Genomic DNA, 21,817 nt, shown 5'->3' with positions numbered 1-21,817 from the left:
CACTCCAGCCAATTAACACTTTCCCAAGGTGCTCTCGGTGTGTTTTATTGGTTCACAGTCACCTCACTGAACCGACTCTCCTATGAATGGTGGCTGGAAGCACAGGGCCTCACCTACAGGAAAAGCAGCCAGGTGTAAACACGCTAGTAGTGTTTGGATTTCACCACAGGAATCCAGGCTATGTGTTGACATCGTTCCAACTCATATAGCCCAGAAGTCACACCATGGAGAATACAGCCAGTGGCGGCACTCCTCACAACAGTATGACTTTTACTCTGAGAGGATGTGCATAAATAGGCAGTAGTCACACTGTGAGACAGCATGCATTTAGACATGCCCATTCATTTTGTCGCATACCATCCGTATACACCAGACGCAGGCATTTAAAATCCACAACCTAAAATTTACAACAGTTAAGCAAGTAGGTAGGAGGTAGACGTCGCTGTGCTTAGAAGAATGCCTGCCAAGAAAATGCATGCAAATGTATGAAGTCACCTGTGTGTGTGTGTGTGTGTGAAAGAATACATAATGATTTTGGTGCAGCGGAGGGTGTTACGATTTGGAAAAGTTGCCAGTTACCAGTAGACCTTCTGCTAGAAAAACTTCACTACTAAACTTTCAGCGACAATGAACAGACCCGACAATTTAGATGACTCGTCTTGTTTGCATGAGTCAATTACCCATGTGTGGTCACACTTTATTTCGATAGTCCCTTGCGACATTCTATTGATTATACTTAGCTTTGCAACTTAGTAAACTCTCAGTAAACTGTTAGGTTAGGGTTAGTAGAATAAATTGATATACTTGCAAAGTTAGTAGAATGTCTGTTGGGGAAGCATCAAAATAAAGTGTTAGCGGACAGTCACATGTTTTTTTTCCACTTCTATTAGCAGAGAGTTCACATCAGATTGTGATAGAATTTAAAACGATGTGAGAAAAGAAGAAGGGTGTCAAAGATGCAGACCTTTTTGAAGAGCCGGATGACGTCCTCGCTGATCTGAGCCAGGCGAACGATGACATTGTTGATGTAAATGTCGTTAAGAGTGGCGTGATCTCTACTTTCTCTTCGAGTCTGGTTTAAAACCAGATACCAGCAGTTTACTGAAGAGAGAAGGTGTTGTTCTTTCCTAGAAGAGCAGAGAAAGGGATAATAATGTTAAATAATGTGGTTGGTTGGTTGGTTTACGTGCTTTTTTTTGCATTTGCATTCATTCAGCTAAAATGTTTGACTCGTTCTCCATCTCCATTTAAAGTCTCGTTTGCTCATAATTGTCAGAGAAAATCCACAATGCCTGTAAAATATTCTATGCTGAACACATAAATTCGGTTTAAAGCCATCATTTTCTGAAAAAAACTAACAAATGCAGTCATAATAAATGACTATTAGTGACTTTGTCAGCAAAAATTGTGTTTTTGGCAGCCAGTCAACCTCACTGCTATCGTCCACTGTTGGAGACACATATTTCAAATGATGCAATTCTCTTGATTTTCACATTAACATAAACATACAAAACTCATCACCGTTATGCTAGGATTTAGTGGGTGGTTGCTAGTCTTTGTCAGCACGTTTCTATGCAGTTGTTAGGGTGTTCTGGGTTGTTGCTAGGGTGTTCTTACTATAGGAGCCCACACCCAATGATATTTCGGTCCTAATATATGGGTTTTATTGTCCACCAGTTGAAACTCTGATTTAGAGTAAGCCTGATCACAAATATGAACAGTACACTCTTACATTATAAACATACTCTTTCATTAATCATTAATTCAGTCCTTCACACCACACATACTTGACAGCAAACTGATCACTTAATACCTTAACACTGCGACAGAAATCGTCCTAGCTTGAATTTAATCAGCTTTGGTGACCATAAGCCTATGTTCTGTTCTAACCCTTCACTTTCCTTAGTCCTATCTCCTTAACCAGTCAACAAGCTCAAGAACAAGAGTGCAAAAAATAAATAACTGAGTGGAGAGTATTGAAAAGCTGAGAGATAGCAGGATGAGGATTTGGATAAACGACACAAGGAGCAAAGTCAATTATTTGAGAGAGTATTTGGGCTAGGGGGAGAACATCAAAGTGTGGCCTCTTGCAAGAGTTAGTGAAATGCTAATCGCTGCTAATGAGGAACGTATATCTCCCTGCTGCATGTGGTGAACGTTATTAGCCCTGTAATCTGCCCGGAAATAAGGATAGACAGTAAACAAAGAAGCACGTGCCAACCAGCACCTTATTAATGTCGATCTTTGGAGTAATGACAAGCTTACCAAAAAAAAACCACTAGCATAAGCCTATATATTTTTTACTTTAAAGTTAAAGTCCCTCCCAAAAGAGGAAACAGCTGTTTGGACAGCATGTTTGAAAGCGGACATTATTTTTAAGGCGATATTTGTACCGAATCTGATTTTTAAAATGACTTCATTGATTTTGTTCATTGTTAAAGGGACACTTCACCCATTTGCATTAAACTTTGTATCTGTATCGATTTAAGTGTTTTACTTCCAGCTTATTGTGACGTAAAAATCGTCATTTTGCGTCATAATAAGCAGGAAATTACATTTCATTGAAAAGTGTAGAGACTACAAACATTAGCTTCTCATTATTCCAGGGTGTGGGACCCACTCACCCTACAGGCCAAAATATAGATCAGTGGGTGGGACTTCACTTGCAGATACTGAATCAATATCAGCCATCTTGTTTGGAAGCTAAGCTAACAAGTGCTGTGGAGATAGGAAGTTACGACAATGACGGAAGAAACTTAACATTATATGGAAGAAGAGGATTATGAAATTCTGCTGCTCGAATCCGATGTTCGTTGCTATCATTACGAGTCGCAATATAGTAAAGAGCAGCTGAGGCTAATGGAGGAACAGGAGGCGGCTGCCTGTTACGGTCGAGGAGCCCGGACTGGCTCGAGCTGGGCGGACTGCTGGTGCCTATGCTCTCGCTGTGCGCTGCGGTCATGCAGGTCATGCATCTACGCTAGAGATGCAGAGAATTTCAACAATACAATTTCTCCTGGACAAAATCTCTGAATCAGACGAGCACATGAACGTTTGTGTTGTGATGTAACCCATCCTATGTTTCGCCTGATTGAACATCCTGGTATCATACAGTAATTCACCATATAGAAAGAAATACTAACGAGGAGTAATTATAATGAGTTTGCCAATGCAACGTAAACGTGGTTTGTTTAAGGCACAGGTATTACCAATGCACTACTAAAGTTTGCTGCTTTGGAGATAACTGTGCCCCACCACTATTAAAAAAGAGAGAGAGAGAATGTGTCACTTGCAAAACACAAATGCATTCCAGTTTCCTGTCAGACACACGCAATAAGCAGTGCTACAGTATCTGTTCATAGCTTTATATGCAGAAAATTTGCACTGCATTTAAAAGAATGAGGAAGAGGAAGAGGAAGGAGTTTAATGCAATGTGACAGACCATGGCTGCGGCAAGGAAATAAGAATGTGCTTTCAGATTGAGGTGAAAAAAAATTTAAACTGTGCAAAATTATTCTAAAGATCTTTTGAAACTGGCAATTGTAGCACAAGGCTATAGGGTGGATCTGAAGATTAGAAATCACCTTATTTCATCCAAAAATGCCGAAAAGACATTCTCTGGCCTGCATTTATACTTTTTTCCCCCCAATTTTCAGAAAATAGATCAAAAGCACAGCTCCGACTCTACAATCAAGGCCTGAAAAAAGGATCATATGATTCATAATCACATTTCTCCAATGTCGAGAACATTTTCAATGTTCGTGGTCTATAATCCATACAAAGGGCCAAAGATCACATAGAACTCCTAATCTAATTTCAAAGACTTTGAAACAAAAGTGCAAGACTCTCATATGCTTAGTTTTTTTAAGGCATTTGTAGTGCACATCCGACTAGGGCTGGAGATCAAAAACTGGTTATAAATCTGCTAGTTCCATTTAAACAAAAGTAAGTACCAAAACCAATTATCTTCATGAGGCTACTAAGCCAGTTCTGTTCAAATGAATGGGTGAAATAGACTCATAAATCAGTCTGCTCATTAGATATCAGTCTGAATAATTCTAACCATTAACTCACTGAATCTTACAGAGTGGTTCTTGATCCACTGAACTGTTTTAGTGAATTAAATGCAAGTCATTATGTTTGTCATGTCCTCAGAATAGTCATAAATAGAATCGTTAAGGACCAGAATGCTCATGCCTACAATGACCACAAACACTAACACAACTACAGAAACACAAATCTGTACAGATAGCATATGATTTTCTTTTTATGTAACCTTACAATATTTATCTGCCGATGAAAAGCCTTTTGCAGCTTATAAAAATATATAGTCAGCTGTTTTAACACATGACAGCCGCCTTGGGCGAGCTACACAACACGTTGTGCCGTGATTGTTTGTGACAGGAGAGAAGGGCTTCTGGAATTTGGTGATATCCTTTTTGTGGGCCAGTTTAGTCCCCAGAAAGCCTCTGGCACAATAATACTATTTAAATAAAGTTCTTATCATAGCTTGGCTGTAAACACTTGCCTGTGATGTTTCAATAACTAAAGTAACAGTTTGCTTCAAAACGCCAGGTTTTTTTCAGTAAGCATTTGAGCATTTTCTTAAATAGTAAATAGTAAATCTGAGTTGAGTGATGATTCATGGTTTTGGTTTTTGGGTTTGATTGTAAACTGTTGTGCATGGTTTTATCAGTTTTTTTGTTGAGTTACGGTATATAGATTTGTTTAACTATTTTTTTCCTACACACAAAAAATGTAACACATTTAAAAGAGTTTTTCAATGTTCTAACATCATTAACTCACTCTCATGTTTTCAACAGAAGAGAGACATTCATATTGGTTTGGAACAAGATGAAAGTGAGTTTTTTTAATAGAAAAAAAAAAAATGAAAGATAAAGCTTTTATTATTTCATATCACTCTAGACACTAATTCTACCAGGTATATTGCAGTAACTCATACATAAATACAAGCACACATGATAAGCAGCTTCAATCGAGTGCTATTGATCCACAAAACGGACTGATCCTCAGAGGTTGAGTCAGAACTGAGCAGAGTGTTGTTCTTAATCTCCACATATTGGATCCTTGTAAACAACACTCTCAAACCCTCTCAGAATCCAGTATTTCACAGCTCTGCACCCCGGCAAGTCAGAAAGAATTAAAGGGGGGGTTGACTGCGATTTCACTTTTTTTCATTTTAAATAGTGTGTAATGTTGCTGTTGGTGCAAGAACAATATCGCCAAAGTTGCAGCGCTGAAAGTTTAGTGTGAGCAGAGACATCGTCTTTTAAAAAATCAGGAATTACAGTATATTGCTTACAAAAACGACTCGATTGGGACTACTACAGCTGGGTTTTAGACGTCACCAACCCATAGATTTGCATCAACCCCTCCCTCCGGAATATGCAAAAAAAGGGCATGCGCATATTTCTGCGGCACGTCAAATGTGTGTTATGTTCACCCAGCTGTCAGGTCTTCTGTGTTCGAGCTTCCCACGGACGCTGTACTTCGTCATCAATGGATACAATTTATGTTTGATTATGTTCCTGAAAATGACGATCTTAATCTAGCTCTCTATGCTGCGCATTTTACGGAAAACATCTTCCAGAATCTCCAAGAGTTCAATGCCGGATGAAAAAAGTGGAGTATCCCTTTAAAGTGGATTTGGACCATTAATCCAGTTTTTGACCATTTTAAAGGGACATCTCTGTAACCTCGTATCCAGTAGCTTCTTTAAGTTTGTGCCATTTTGCTATCAAGAAACTTTGACAGAGCTAGACCAAGTTCTGTTCTCAGGGGAGTCTGTTTGTTTCCCCCCAAAATGGGGCATTACCCTTCGATGACACAAAAGTAGCTTTGGTCTATATTGACAAAAAGAAGTGTTACATATTGAGTGTAAATTATTGTGTCTTTTCTAACCTTTAAGCCTATGCAAGAGATCTAAAGATCTCTAATCCCATGCTAAGAAGTGATAAGCGGTTATCTGTATTGTATTTATAAACACCCACACAGAGTGGAGTGGGGTTCAAAATCACTTCACACTTAGCTTCATTATAGCTGCACAAGCCATGAAACATAATCATACAATTGCTCTCACCGCCTGCCACAATATTCATTCAAGAAGAAAGTGTTTTGGGTTTTTTTATGAGCCAAGCCCGATACTGCTTTATCAAAGAGCTTTTAATCCAGTCTGGGGTGGCTTGCTCAAGCTTATCTCCTGACGGAAAAGCAGGGGAAGGAATCAAGTGCCAAATCAGGAACCGTAGTGGAAAGAGAAAGGGGGGCATACGCTTCTCAGTTCAAATGTATTTCCGCCTTTTTAAGTAAGCTTCAATACATTGCACGATTTTTGCCTGCCCACCAACCCCCAATAACACCCCCCAATCCACAAACACGCAAAATGAGGCCACCAATGTATGATTGCTCCCAGCTGTAGCCTCATGAGAGGGCTGGAAAAGAGAGAGAGCAGAGAATTTCCTCAGAGCAGTGAATGGTAGGACACGGATTAGCTCAAAAGCTCACTGCTGACGATTCTGACCTCATTAATCTTACATTATTAGCCATATTCATGGAACCAAAACCAAAAGATCTGAACGTTTAATTTGCACTGAGCTTCTATAGCAAAGGAATAGTGAATTCTGTCATGATTTACCCACCTTCATGTCATTCCAAACCATATGACTCTCTTTCTTCTGTCAATAACACCAAATATGTTTTTTGGGGGTTTTTTTTGGAAGAATATTCTGGCCACTTTTCAAACATTTGTTTTGTAAATAATTAAGTGAATGAGAACTGGGACTGTCAAACTACAAAACAACAAATAGACACGTGTCCTTTCGAATGTCAAATGAAAGCTTTGTGTGAGAAACAGACCAAAATTTAAGTAATTATTCACAGAAAATATCATTCTGTTTCTCATTTTCTTGAGAGAAGTAGTGACGGCTCATTCAACATTTTGTAAATACAAGTTATACTGTAGATCTTATTATGAGCGATTCAACCAAAATTTTTAACTCTGTTTCTAACTCGACAGACTTCTCTCTGGTGTTGTATGCTGGACTTCTCCAATCATTTAGTCAACTCAGACCCCACCCCTCCACAATCAACCACAAGTTCACATTCATTTTTAAGTGCAACACCGAATACCCATCCCTCAAAATCCAATTAAAGGGATACCTCACCTCTGGAAAGATGGATGTGTACTTAAAAGGGGTTATTTATGTAAAAGTAATGTGATTTCTAGAACTGAGAAAAGCCAGAATATGTATTTTTGGCTTATGTGGATGAAAGACAACAACTTCCAGAATGCACTTGTTTCATCTGCCCTAAGAGGCCACGCCTACCGGTAACAGAGCGCAGTAGTTAAACAACAAGTCTAGGCTACTAGTGAGTCTCCGTGATTAGTCTGCTCAGGATTTCGAGATTGCCCAAAATGTCTGGGATTCAGCTTTTGCGTTCTATAGTCGTCATGTATTGACGTGTCATGTATCGACTATTGTATAGTAGTCGTATGTTTACTATGGTGAGCAGGACGAGGCTATGGCCGTGTGGAGAAGGGCGCGAGGCCTGTGGAGTGCTTACCCATGAGTGAGATCTGTGAGATGCACCGGTCTTGTTTCACTCACGGTGGAGCGAGAATTTTCTTAGTAATGTTAAAACGCACATCAACCGTTCACTTTTTTAGCGTTCATGTAAACACTACATTCAGATTCACCAATCGGAATGAATTCAGTTAGATTGGAACAAAAGGTGTGCATGTAAACAACGAATGGCGACTGCAGAAAGCAAAAGCTGAATCCCGGACATTTTGTATGATCTCGACAGACGGACATCTCCAACTAAGTTACTCCGCTTTCTCCACAGAACAAGAGCCTACTAGCTTAGCTTTCAAAAAAGATGGACACTATTGTGTACATCTCACTGTGAGTGAGATCCCACCCTCTATGGGCGGGTTGAAAACATGCGAAACAGCTCCTTCTACTGGCTGTAGTCTTTAGCCTCTTTCCAAAAAATTCTCAGATGACAAAAAAACGCAAAAAACGTCATCGGAGGGTATTTTCCAGACAAAAAAAATTCATAAATCTCTCGTCTCAGGGGGATATGAGAGTGGAAAGCATGGTTATTTGAAAATACTACAGGTTTTCTACAAATACAAAGCCTAATGCTAAATCCTGAAGTATCCCTTTAATATCCAATGGATTCAACCAAGTCCCAACCTACATTTTACCTTTTTCAAGCAATGGTTGCAATGGTTCACAATAAACAAGAAGAAAAATGACTACTTCAGATCCATCATAACTTTAACAGCCCAATGAACAGAAAAATAATCGTGAATAAGAACTTAAGTTTCAGTCTGTTGGCCAGAGCTACTGTCTGACTTGAGAAGGGCTGCCATATAAGCAACTTTTAAATGTATTTCAAGGGGCTTTAGCATCCTTTTTGAAACTTGAAAGCACCAGTAATTGCATTGAAAAGACCATTCAATTATTTCAAATATATAATTTTGAAAAGTCATATGGGTTTGGAATGCCATGAGAATGAAATAATGATTTTTCATTTTTGGATGAACTAATCCTTTAATGTCTAAGTCTGAGAGATTGACTTTCCAAGCACATACATTCCCAAGGGTCTCAGCATGCTCTCTGAGAGGCTTGGCAGTGAGTGAATGAAGGCCGGAGGTGGAAGGCAGGTGCTGCCGTGCGAGGAGTGGAATGCAGCAGGAACTTACTGCAGGGCAGTTTGATTTCAGGCTTCTGTCCAATAGGCTGCAGCAGATCCAGTCTGCATGCTGCCAAATCTACCAGAACTGCATCTTAGCCCAAAACATCATCGCTTTTTTTACAATCCCAAATGTTAGGGTAATGGCTACATATTTAATCATCTAAAATGATAATCCGTTTTCAAATTTTCACATATTATTATTTATTGCTCCAGATCACATAATGCATGTAAGGGCAGCTTTAAATAAATGTAAGAATTAATACCAAACCCTATTCAAACAGTACAATGACATCCCTATTGACAGTCTGGATTCAATGTGTGAAGATTAGTATTGTGGGCACTACTTACTAGGCATAACTTATAACACATATGTATGGATTCATATTTTAATGATAACACCACATCGCTATAGTTAGCATGTATAAAATATTTCATGTAAATGACTTGGGTTAATATGTTGTATATATTAATGAAATGGCCATAGTGAGAAATATTTAATGAGATCTATGTAAATTAGCACTGATTTAATAAGCCTGTCACATAATCAAGGGAACATACTTAACCATGCACTTAATTTTCCTATACTCTGGTTTACATGCTGGAATACTGGAATATATATTCATGTTCATCAACAGAAAGTACTTATGTGTCCTCTGGTCATTAATTATATTAATATTCTGAATTACTAAAATGATATTTAAATCAACTCACTGCAACAGCACAAAAGTGTTCAGTCATTGAAACATCTGGCAGAAATAGACCTTCTTAATAATGGAAGAGAATATTGTAATCAGGAGAATGTATTTTCCCCTCTTTTTGGGGTCAATTGACTAGTACAAACAGTAGCACCAGCAATGTGTTTTGTCATTAGCAAAATATGGGGAAAATATAGTAGCTTTGTGAATGCATGCAAACATCACACCTTACATTCAGTGCCCTCAATGCATTCTCTCAATGCGTTCTAATCTTTGCATTAAAAAAACCTGCGTGGGCAATGGCCTTTTTTCATTTCAGCCAAGCAAAACAACCTAGAGGTAATTTAGTTTACATTCATTTCCATCAGCCAAGCCACCCTGCAAAACAAACGCAGAAGCTTCAACCGTCATTCATGTATACTTTAGAAGTAATCTATGCCTGGTTTAATGCATAGAGAAAGAGCTGAACTGCAAGCAGGTTGGATTAGTATTCAGGTACTGTGTGTTGCAAGTCTCAGCCCCAATACGCATCAAATGAGACTGCAATAACAACACATGCAGGCCATGGAACGAGGCAAGATAAGAACAGGAAATATGGTAAGAATAAAGCAAAACGTGTTCATATAAACACGCACAAGTATGCAGAGTGTTCTGACTGGTAAAGCCCAGCGTGGATGACAAGTCTGCTATGTAATGATAGGGGGACTCACACATGGACACACACACACTAAAGGCCAATAATGACACTAATGTAGACACACTCTTATCTCCTCAAGACATGTCATGGTCTGTGTAGAAATACATTGTTTTTTGGGAGGTATGGATTTTACCCCTATAAATAAAGAGATGAGCAAATTGGTATGACATATTTTTAGATGAAAATTTTGTGTTTAATCTTGCTAAACTTGTTAAATATTACTTGTCAGTGCAGAAAGTTAATGTATAAAATTACTGAAGGAAATACTGAAGGGCGCTGTGGGCAGTGAAAGCAGAGAAGAGGAAGATATACAGTAATTTTCCATAAAGTATTTTTTTTATTATACAGTGCTCCTGAACGGAATACTTGATTCGGATTTGCAAATCATGTAATTAAAAAAAAAAAAGTTTTTTTTTTCTATAATGACAAGCAAACAGTATGGTTGACTTTCCAATGATTCAGCTTTTCCAATTTCTTTTCATAATTCAAAAGTCTGGGATCTGTAAAACTTTATTCAGAAAGAATGCAATAAATTGATAAAAAAAGTGACAGTAAAGATATAATGATACAACAGATTTCTGTTTTAAATAAATGTTGTTCTTCTGATATTTTTATTCATCAAAGAATCAAAGTCAGTCACAACAAAAACTTTTTAATAAGAAATGTGAATTGTGTTACCAAATCAGCATATTAGTTATTGTGACACTGAAAACTGGAACAATAGTTGCTGAAAATCCAACTTTGCCATCACAGGATTTTTTTTTTGTAATAACATTTCACAATATTTCTGTTATTGTATTTTTGTTCAAATTTTGTTCAAATGCAGCATAGGAAGTCTTTTTAAAAGATGAACATCCTATGAATGGTAGTGTATATTATACTATGGCTGACGATATATATTGTGGCGACAGTATAAAATGCATTGACTTTGCTATATCGTTTATGTAAATATATACACATAGCACAGTAGTACTTAAAGGTATACTCCACTTTTTTGGAAATAATAGCTGAGTTTTACCATTTTTGAATTCATTCCGCTGATTTTCTGATATTTAGAAGAATATCAGTAACCAGGAAAAAATATATACTATGGAAGTCAATGGGACCAGAAACTGTCTGGTTACTGATATTCTTCTAAATATCAGAAAATCGGCTGAATGGATTCAAAAACTCAACTGTTTAACTCTGGGGGAGTTGTAAAATGAGCCTATTTCCAACAAAAAGTGGAGTATCCCTTTAAAGTTATTGACACTTTAGAGTGATAAAGAAACATGCAAAAATGTGTAGTGAATTAAGAGATGTTCCTTGATCCTGTATGCATTTTGTTCATCAAGAGACCATAAAACAGATTCTGATTCCTAGTCCATCTATCCACTGAAAAAGACAAATTTGTGTTGTCAATGTAAGCATGTGTTTGTGTCTGCATTTGTGAGTGCTTGTTTCTTAGCATGTGTCAGCTCAGCTTGTGGTGAGGCTTGCATCAGCAAAACTATAACCCAAAAGCTGACAAAATATTAAAGAAAGGGGAAGGGGGGGATGAAGTACAAAAACAGAAAATAACTAGAGAATGACAAGGCCAGACACAGGGCCAAGAGAGCAGCAGCCATTGGCGCTGCCGTTCCTCATTGTTGTCTGCAGTAATGTAGTCAATGGTGCAGTGAGACTGGCCCCGGGAGCCAGCAGACGGCCCTCCTCCACCAGCTGCTTTTAATTAAACCCACCAATCCTGCTGCAAAACTCACAAAACAAACCTACCTACATTCATGATACAACCCGAATATGTACATATTCTAACACTTAACATCTAAGAGTTGTTGTTTCAATATTTTCATTTTCCTATCATTCCCAGAAAAATATGAAATCTATCTCAAGCTGTCACAATGTGTTTCTACGGCCATATCAGAGCTAGCGTTGGTAGAATCCTTTATTTTTCACATCCCACAGTGACCAATTGAGATTTTGTTAGCAGAAGTTTTACTGCAGACTCAGAATCCATTGTTGGCTTGATCCCACATGAGCCAATAATCACCCCTAATGAAAACTGTACCAGTTTACTGCATTGCTAAGACGTTTCTATAAGTGTATGATATAATAAGTTTAAATAAGTTTCTTTTGCCATTACAGTCACCGGAATCAACGTATTACATTTATATTCTATAAAATGCTGTTTAAAAATATTCAAACTAAATTTCCCATAGTCTTAAAGGGATAGTTCCAGCATAATTGAAAATTCTGTCATCATTCTATGAATCACAAAAAAGACATTATGAACAATATCTTGACCATATAATGAAAGTCAGTAGAGTCCAAAACAATATTGGACACCATTAACTTTCACTGTATGGACAATACAAAGACATTTTACAATCACCTTTTGTGTTGCACAGAAAAATGTCAGTCACGGGTTTGGAATGAAAGCGTTTGGTTGAAAGAAGAAAAACTTGTTTGATAAGAACAGTTGCTTTGTTCAACTTGTGTTAGAAAAGGGTAAATTAGTCTAAAATTGGAGGACAGAACGGACTATCTTGGATAAGCGTGAAGCAAATGTATGTTTACTTTTGAGAAAACGCTTAATTCCAAAGGGTATTTCATTGAAAAATGAACAACCAAAGAAAACATCCTAATGCGCAAAATACTACAGGCATTTGACAACTTCTTTAAACTTTGCAGAAAGTAGAGAACAAGGAGCAACCCTTGTCTGAAGGATGATTATGTCCAGCAGCAGGAGAGAGATTAAAATTCACCAGCAGCTATTTCTGCTCTGATTGAAGGAGCACTGAGACAAATAGTGAAACAGACTGAGAAATGAAGAGGAGACATAATCTGGCATGCACAATTAAAGAAACAGTTCACCAAAAAATGTAAGTTCTGTCATCACATACCTAAAATCATGATGTTTGAAACGTTTATGGTGTCATTTCCATCAAGCAATAAATAGTATTTTTTTTAATGCAGCTCTTTTTCATACAAGAACAGTTCATGGCTTTCAAGGACCAAAATGCATCATAAAATCATCATAGAAATGGTCCATACTAGGGTTGTCATAATATACTAATACAACCACTAGCATCAGTCTGTACAAAAAGTAGTGCAGTGCCTATAGTAATGATTAGGGGTGTAACGGTACACAAAAATCACGGTTCGGTACGTACCTCGGTTTTAAAGTCACGGTTCGGTACGTTTTCGATACAGCAAAAAGAAAGAAATGCCAGAGAAATTTCCTATTTGTTTAAAGAAAAAATATTTTTAAATAAGTGTGAGTTTTCCTAGATCTTGAAACTTTCAGGTTTATAAATGGGGGTCATCTTTGAAGGATGAACAAATAATGTTTTGGTCATCACAGTAAAAATAACATTTAAATATATATTTATTTATATAATATTTGAATTTTGAAGTGCTGAAAAAAGATGTGTGAAGTACTTGAAAGCATTTCACCATTCCAGCCAAACTGGTTCCAGTTAGTGTTACTATATTAAATCCATGGTGAATGTTGCTGGTCTGTGGACGAAAGTATTACTAGTTCATTCACGGCACAATGTTTCTCCTGGTTTCCATGACAGCGCTGTTTGATCTAATAGAGATCTACGGTTAATAACGGAGAAATGTGAATGCTTCTCACTAGATCTCGCAGCGATGTTATTATTACCTCAGTGGCGAATTCAAATGTGTTCTTTACCGGATCTCGTAGCGCTGTGTAGTAACAGTGTTGCTTGATCGAGATCGGCTCGCGCTGCACAGATGTTGCTGGTCCGAACTGATAAACGATCCGTGAAGCACATAACGAGTAGCGCAGTTTCGTTCTGCTTTCATTACGCTTGCCATTTGATGTTGCGCAACGTTGTGTTGGCCGTGTCAGCACGAATTTTGCCGGCAGGAAAAATTGTCCAAGCAATCGTTCGGTTTGTATGCGTACCGAACCGGAAGCGTCGAACCGAAACGGTTCAATACGAATACATGTACCGTTACACCCCTAGTAATGATTACTGGATATTTTCGGTACACGCTGCATCAAAGGTTTCTATTTACGGTATTTGTTTTTTTTATGCCAGATGCATTCACACCGGACGCGAATAGCGCGTCAGGCGCGAATGAGTTCAATGTTAAGTCAATGGAAAGACGCGTTGCGCATGTAAAAAATTCCTGCGGCGCAAATGAGACGTAGAGCGCGACGCGGTAGACACGAATGGAGCATTTGGCGTGTTAAGCGCGTTGCATGATTTAGTTAGTGCTATTTGTGCATTCACGCGTTTGACACGAATTCGCGCCTGCCGCCCCAAGTTGAAAAATCTGAACTTTGGCGTCAATTCGCACCATGTTAACCAATCAGGAGCCATAGCTGCTTTCTCATGTGGAGAAGTATCTGGATGCTTCAATAAATTATTTTGTAATATAACTAAATGCCTGGTGTGGTTCTAATGCCAATCAAAGCAAATATGACGCGCATAAATTTCGCTTCAAACTTTTTTTACACGCATCAATTTCGCTCACAATCAACTGGCAAATGGATTCAAAGTGTTCACGCGTTTAACTAGACGTGGTAGGCGGGAATTTAACGCGCTCTTCGTGTCTGGTGTGAATGCACAGTAAGGGAAAATGACTGGAAAAAGTGTAAAGAATTCAAAATGTGTTTGTGATGTTCTGACAATAAGGAGTAGTTTAAAACCACAATTTACAGTCTGGTTACTTAGGGGCAAAAATCTGCCGTTAAAAAGAAAAAAAAATAAAGATTTGACATGTTTCTTGAAACTTTCTGACGATTTTATTGTGATGATATCGTCCAGCCCTAGTACAGACTACTGAAATATTGGTACTGTGACAACCCTAGTCCATAAAACATTTATCTTAAAAGTTTTACCATAATGTATATCTTTGTGTAATAATAAACATGAAATATGTTCTCACTGATAACTTCTGTAGGGTTTTTTGGCAAGAGCTCCTAAAAGATGTATCAGGCATTGTGTTCCAAGGAAAGTAATAAATAATGGCAGAAATTTCATTTTTGGTAGAACTATTCACATTAGCACATATCAAATAAGCCTCACCTCGGGCCACGAATCTTTGAGGAGAACCTCTCGGCAAGTTTCTCTAGACTGCGAGAATACTCCAGTTGAATCTCAGCCTTGCGCCGAAAAAACTCCTGCAGGTCCTGCAACAGCTGGATCCGAGCCTCTGATTGCTGCTCCAGGCACTTGAACTGCTCCACCAACTGATTACGGATCTCTGAGCAACAGAGTACACATAAACACGTTAGTTTGACTCAGCACAAATCTCTATGTGTACATACTGTATACAAAAGTAGTTAGGTACAGATGTTCTCTTCTCAAACTGGCTGAATCCATTTAATCCATTCAGCTACGGACCAAAGAATTTCCACAATTATTCCAGTCATTCTTGACTACTGGATACGCATACATTACATCATTCCAAGGGTATACATCAATCCAATATAGATATATAAAGGAAAACAACCTACCACTTAATAGAAAATTTGCATTCAAATTGGTAAATGGAAATGGAGAAATTTCAAATATATTCAGTATACCAAGTCCGATGCTTTGTCCTTTAATAAAAATGAATGAGTTTGAAATCCACACTTGTTTTGTCATAATATAAGCTTTAGGCAATAGCTGTACAGCTGTTCCTTATCAAACATCCACATGTTATGCAAAGGTTACAAATTTTGAAGTAGTGGTTGATTAGTGAGGTTTACTGGATTACCTAGAGTTTTTGTTTTTATATTATGGATGGGTGGGTGGTCATTTTCCTTCTCTGTGTTGTAGCACTTGCTGCTATTTAGAGAAACTAATATTCAAGAACAGAGCTTGGTCTCACAGAAAAATCACTAACTTGCAGTTAATTGCAAATAAAGGTTTCCTGCCACAAATAGTGTGTGCTTGAACTGACAACCTGTTCCCTTAGCGAGAGCGAGAGAAAAGCGAAAATTATACGAACACAACAGCGAAGTACATGTAGGCTGTACAGTAAGTCATGTCCCTCAAGGCAGCCAGTTTCTACAGTGTTGAAGCAAAGCTTATTTCATGTGCCATTTCAAAAACGCCTCTATTCCTTCAAAGACTCCCTTTGAAGGAAAATTTCATTATTTCAGTTCCCTGCACCAAGGTCAACAGAACAATTAGACAACAGAAAAAGTAGCTTGATGAAGTAAATCAAGCCTGACACAAAAGAAAGCTAACAATCAAACACAACTTAAGGTAGATAGCTTTACGGGAAACAAAATAAATCCACTGCGATATTGATCGACTTGTGTAAAGCTGCTCGGGTCGAAAATTCTGATCTGCTGCTAACACGAAGCAACATCTCAGAGCTAACCCAGTCAAGCTGTCGAGAGTGTCAAATAACTGCATTCTGTGGGCTTCTTACTAATGGTGAAATATTAAAGTGTGAAATATTAGTACCATTAGTAAAATGTGGTGCTAAATGTGATACTATTGTGGTACTAATATTTAAAATGTAAAATATGGTACTATTGTGGTAATTTGAAAGTGATTACAGTACCAGTTTTGGTCACAATCTTACATACAGCTCCTTTAATTTCCATATTTTCAAACATTAAACCATTGAGCTTTTACATTCTGCCGATTTCAGAGTGAAACATGGCACATGTGGGCAGCTCGCAGACTGTATCATGGGCAGAAATGCCACTCTGGAGCCAGTATTGAATATATTCATTTAAATAAATCACAATAAGTCATTTTCACAAACACACTAAGTCATAGCGTAACGTTGATTGTATTTTGTTATATCGTGCAGCCCTCGCTACAAGAGAAAATTTAACAATTACTTTCAACTGCAAAAACTTGTTGAAATGGGAGAGTGTTCTCTTTCTCCTGTGATATTGTGCTGGGTTGACCGAACCGCAGTTTAGCATTACAATTTTTGGTTAACCACTGAACCTGGCTTTTCCTTTAGAAATGAGGGCTACTGCCTGCTGGCACTATTTGCAGTTAAAACCCATGTGGGCCCTCTTTAGAGGTAGCTTATTGAAGAAGAAGAAAGCTAACGAACCCCTATTGGTTGATACCGTTCACCAAGACTCCCTGAAAACTTCACCTTTTTCTGTTTTTCATTCTTTCTCTCTGCTTTTTCACAAACTCTTTTCTCAGCATGTATTCGTGTAACAAAACAAGAGAGCCTACAGGAATGCCCCAGAAACATCTGACACCGTTTCGCATGAATGGTAGGCAGGACTTTTTTGAAAACACTCTTGTAAAAGGAGCAGGTTTAAAAACCTGCAGCAGTGCGAGAGCCGAAAAATAGGTCACGTAGTAAGTGAGCTTCTCACAGAGACCCTAAGCCATCACAGAATTATTCACAAGAAAGAGGATTCTAAGTGCGCTGTGTTCACTCTGTGGCTTCACTTGATGGCTGGAACTCATAGCTTCTCTCAGAAGAGGAATGCTGTGAATTTTGGCCTGACGTCCCTTCGGCCCCCGTATAACACTGTGAACTGGTTACATTAGAAGCAAGGAATTACTTAACGGAAGGATCTCTCTGGAATACCCTCATCTGATGTGTCCGAACTCTGTCACAACCGCTGTCTGCAAATAGCTGAACGATTATGTCAACACAAAGGTTGACGACGTACCCCTGAATTACACTTTAAAAACAAACACACGAGTTGAGACCATCTGATTTCAATGAAAACAAATAGCCCGTCTCTCATATTAGCAAAACATGATGACTAAGCCATCTGAATAAATAGAGATGATGGATCCCTATTACAGAGTATGAAAAGTAGGGTAAAGAGCCAAAAATACACAAAAGATCATCTAAGTATACAGGCAACAAGCCTAACCTTTAATTTAAAGGTTTTCTAACAGAAACTATCTATCAAGATACTATCTATTATCCTATATACTGTGCGTCATTTACTTCCCTTTCCCCCCAAACCATTTCCATCTGAGCCTTGGGTCCATTTGTTTATGGGGGGACTTGAATAGGGTGTAATAGAGATTCCAGAAATGTTCTTTGTAATTAAAACTCACAAGACGTGCTCTCAATAGGTGTTGGTCTAGAGCTGTGGTTCTGCGGAGCACTGGTGGTCTGTGCACGTCTCAGAAAGGGTGTATTTATTTGATACAACATTTTTGTGGAAACCATGATATTTTTTCAGGATTCTTTTGTAATATTATAAATGTCTTTTCTGTCACTTTTGATCAATTTAATGGATCCTTGCTGAATAAAAGTATTCTTTAGTACACAGTAGTGTTGAGGGAAGCTAATCAATCAACTCTGCCTAACAATTTCTGGTAACGTTTTTTAATTGTCTCATTTGTACATAAGTGTTTGGTCCGACGTTTCACCTGAAGAGCAGTCAGCAATCTAGTTAAATAAATAAAATCAATAAAAAAGTAAAAAGACAGAACACAGCAGTCTGGAAGAATTAAGCACACCACTTAAAATTGCAGGTAATTGTTTAGAAGTTGTTTGTATTTTCTCCCAGATTTGAGGAGTTATGTGATCCCCAATCTTTCATAAAACACCCACCATTCACAGTTCGTTCAGTGTGTTCGTTTATTAAATATCATGTCTAATTTGATAATGCTTTCAGTTGACATCAAGACGGCAGTATTCTCAGCTTTGTTTAACTCAATTTACCATGCTTAACCCTACGGTGTTGCCACCCAGTCATACTTGTCTGTATAATTTTTTTGGAAACCTGCTTCATCCATCTCTTTGCATAAATGTCACATGACGGTGTAGGTTATTTCTTTATGCCTTTTTGAACACTTTTCATATACTGTGCAGTTTGAAAATGCCTGTATTATGGATTTTTGTTCACCTGATTTGGAATGAGCCATTGTTTTTCAAGGTAAGCGTGCTAGATGGATGTCTTATGTTGCACTCACGTCACAACATGACATCATGACTTTTGCGTAAACATACACGCCACTTTCGAGTCAAGTGGCGTGTTATCTCTACGCATTTTGAGCTATCCGCGTGTATCCGCGTGTATGTCTACGCCATTAACGTCCAAATGATTCCGTGTGTCTGTACACGCCGTCAAATGTCCGCGCGAAACGAAGCAAAATGTAGATCTACATCTGGGGAGCGATCTTTGTTTCCCTAGGTTGGTAAGGGAACAGTCATAAATGCCATTAACCCCAGTGACGTTTAGGGACGGGGTTGAGGTAAGTCATAAATTTATATAAGGTAATAACGTTAAGTCAACGGCGTTCATAAACACGCTGAAAAGCGATTATGCGTCTTGATAGCACGCCAAATGGAAATACGAATTGGCGTTACATACACACGCTACTTCATGAGATCAGTCTGCACGTCTCGCGTCATTTGCAGCATCTCGTGCACGACATGACATTGCACGCAGCGCTCAAGCTAAAAGTTCAACTTTTAAAAATTTCGTCTCTAGACTGTTTTTAACCGGAGAAACGCATTCTGTGTGAATGGCCCCTACTCTGTTTTGCTGCAACGATAGTTTGACAGATCTTGCAAATTACATGTCTCTATGATACATAACCTCTCCTGTATCCCCAATAAAAACCACAGATGTTGATTTTTTTTGGCCAAGTACTTATCCTGCCCTGAATTCACCTTGCCTGTTTCGGTGCTTTCTTCCATGTGGTAATGGTAAAACCGCTCTGTTTTGTTCTAGATTTGTACCCTGCATTCAGATGGCACACTAGGGGGCTGCTAGAAAAATCATGCTGTCACATCGCAATTTTATTACAATTTTGATTAATCACACAGCCCTGCTATGGAAAGTTGCCAGGGCGTTGCAATTGCAGTTGCTAAAAATTCGGAGTGGTTTTAAGCAGTTATAAGCAGTTTTAAGGAGCTATGCAGTTGCTAGGGTGTTATGGGTGGTTGCTAGCATCCAGAAGACTCTAGAAACCACTTAAAGTCAAAAGAGTCCAGCCACAATGATATGATCCTCTGGTCCCTAAATATGCCATGGGTTCCTTCTAGAATGTAAGTCTATGATGTTTTTCCAGCAGCAGCACAATCTCAAAACAGTCAAGAAATGCCAAGTCCTGTTGTGCTTGTGACACAATGAGAAACTTTCTCAACTATAGCATCATTTCACAAAACCCTCGCAGTCTCAACAAGTACATCTTGTTGGAAATACTTCCATGTGCCATTTGCACAAGAATTCATTCAATTCACCTTTTTACAATGGTGAATTGGAGACTCGGGTCCTTTTCATGCAAAATAAATCAATACCAAATGGTTCCACCACGTAATAAGCACTTAAGAGTTTTACTGCAACATAATACCAGTGACGTGGTCTTTATATGACGCTGAAAGCTCTCTGTTCTGTGGTCTTATTTTCTCAGACAAGCCCGTCTTTGAGTCTTCTCTGCCTTCTAACCCCTCGCCTTCAAATCATTCCACAAGTGGATTTGTGTATTATCACGTGTGCTACTCATCCGTATATCTCTCAGTCTCTCGCTCATTACACACAGTGATTATCCTCTTTAGATACACAGCGACTCAGATGCTGCTGTGTCAATGAGACACTCTCTGTGCTGTAAAAGGGCAAACACGTGCCTTGGACAAAGAGAGGAGTGAAATCTAATCAGAGAAAACATATCAGTAGCAGAAAAGAAAGGTTGTTTTTTAGCGATTGTCTGTCACTGCAAATTAAAGCAATTTCATCTTTTCAGAAAATTTGGACTAAACCGCTCAATTCATATGGATTAGTTTTACGATCTTTGTGAAAGTTTTGAAGCATCAATGGAGGGACAGAAATCGCTCAGATATTAGAAAAAAAAATCTTCATTTGTGTTCTGAAGATGAACGAAAGTTTTATAAGTTAAGAACGACATGATGGAGAGTAATTACGGTAATTACAGAATTTTTGGGTGAACTAACCCTTTAATGTTAACTAATACAGCACAAGTTTACATTGAAAAACAAAAGTACTGTATAGTGGAATGGGAAAATGGTGTTCTGTGGGAAATGGCACTTGCATGTTAAGGTTGTGTTTGTTATTATAGCAAGCAACAAATAGGCTTCCATTGCGTTTTCTTTCAGAATTTTCACTGGACAGTAGAAAAGTGAAAATGGTAACTTTTTTTTTTTTTTAAAAAGTGAAATTAAGAGATAAATTCCTACTCTCTGCCAGCTCACACTTCTACATCTGCCAAGAACTGGGCCTACCTCTCAATCCTGAATTGCTTAAATGCCATAGCATTACTATGGATAGCATAGCATTACAGCTACAGCAATACCGCATGACCAAAAAATCCACAGTACCAGCAGCACATGATCATTTGTCCTTAAAATTGTTCTGAGGATAGTATAGTAAAACACCTTTTATCACATTACAGAGAGCACAGTCCATTTAAATACAGACACCTTGGAAAAAACTGCATTATCCACATTATTACACCAATGCATCACACAAGATGCATACAACTTGTAGCAAATAGTAGCTAAATCAGCATCTTTTCCAATCACTGCTTAGCAATAAGAGCCCAGCCACAAGATGAATGAGTGGGCATGAGTTAAGCAGGGGTCATTGCTGGACAATATTTAAAGTGTTTTTCCCCTCTCGCTCCACCTTTCTGCATCCCTTTTCTTCAGCCATCTGTAAAGCAAGTCCACAGCAGTTTTGCAGAGTTCACACCGAAGGTTACATAACACACGCCGCAGGCAATTAACTTCAAACTGAATCTGATAAAGACCCCCATCGTTTCTATTAACGACCATTCATAAT

At 38.3% G+C, this 21,817-nt stretch overlaps 1 protein-coding gene across 2 annotated transcripts in view; it reads right to left on the bottom strand.

Moving 5' to 3' along the window:
* srgap3 (SLIT-ROBO Rho GTPase activating protein 3) overlaps positions 1–21,817 on the bottom strand; it is an 88,968-nt gene that overhangs the window by 50,966 nt on the left and 16,185 nt on the right. For both annotated transcript variants that reach the window (XM_039689239.2, XM_039689240.2), the window contains exons 2-3: positions 15,159–15,336; positions 965–1,127 (exon numbers count right to left, since the gene is read on the bottom strand). In XM_039689239.2, coding sequence (XP_039545173.2) covers positions 965–1,127; positions 15,159–15,336 — 341 coding nt within the window. The remainder of the gene's footprint in view (positions 1–964; positions 1,128–15,158; positions 15,337–21,817) is intronic.

Source organism: Pimephales promelas, chromosome 8 (assembly GCF_988280905.1).
Source record: "Pimephales promelas chromosome 8, fPimPro1.hap1.1, whole genome shotgun sequence".
Classification (NCBI taxonomy): Eukaryota; Metazoa; Chordata; class Actinopteri; order Cypriniformes; family Leuciscidae; genus Pimephales; species Pimephales promelas.
This window is presented reverse-complemented; position numbering and strand designations above follow the sequence as displayed.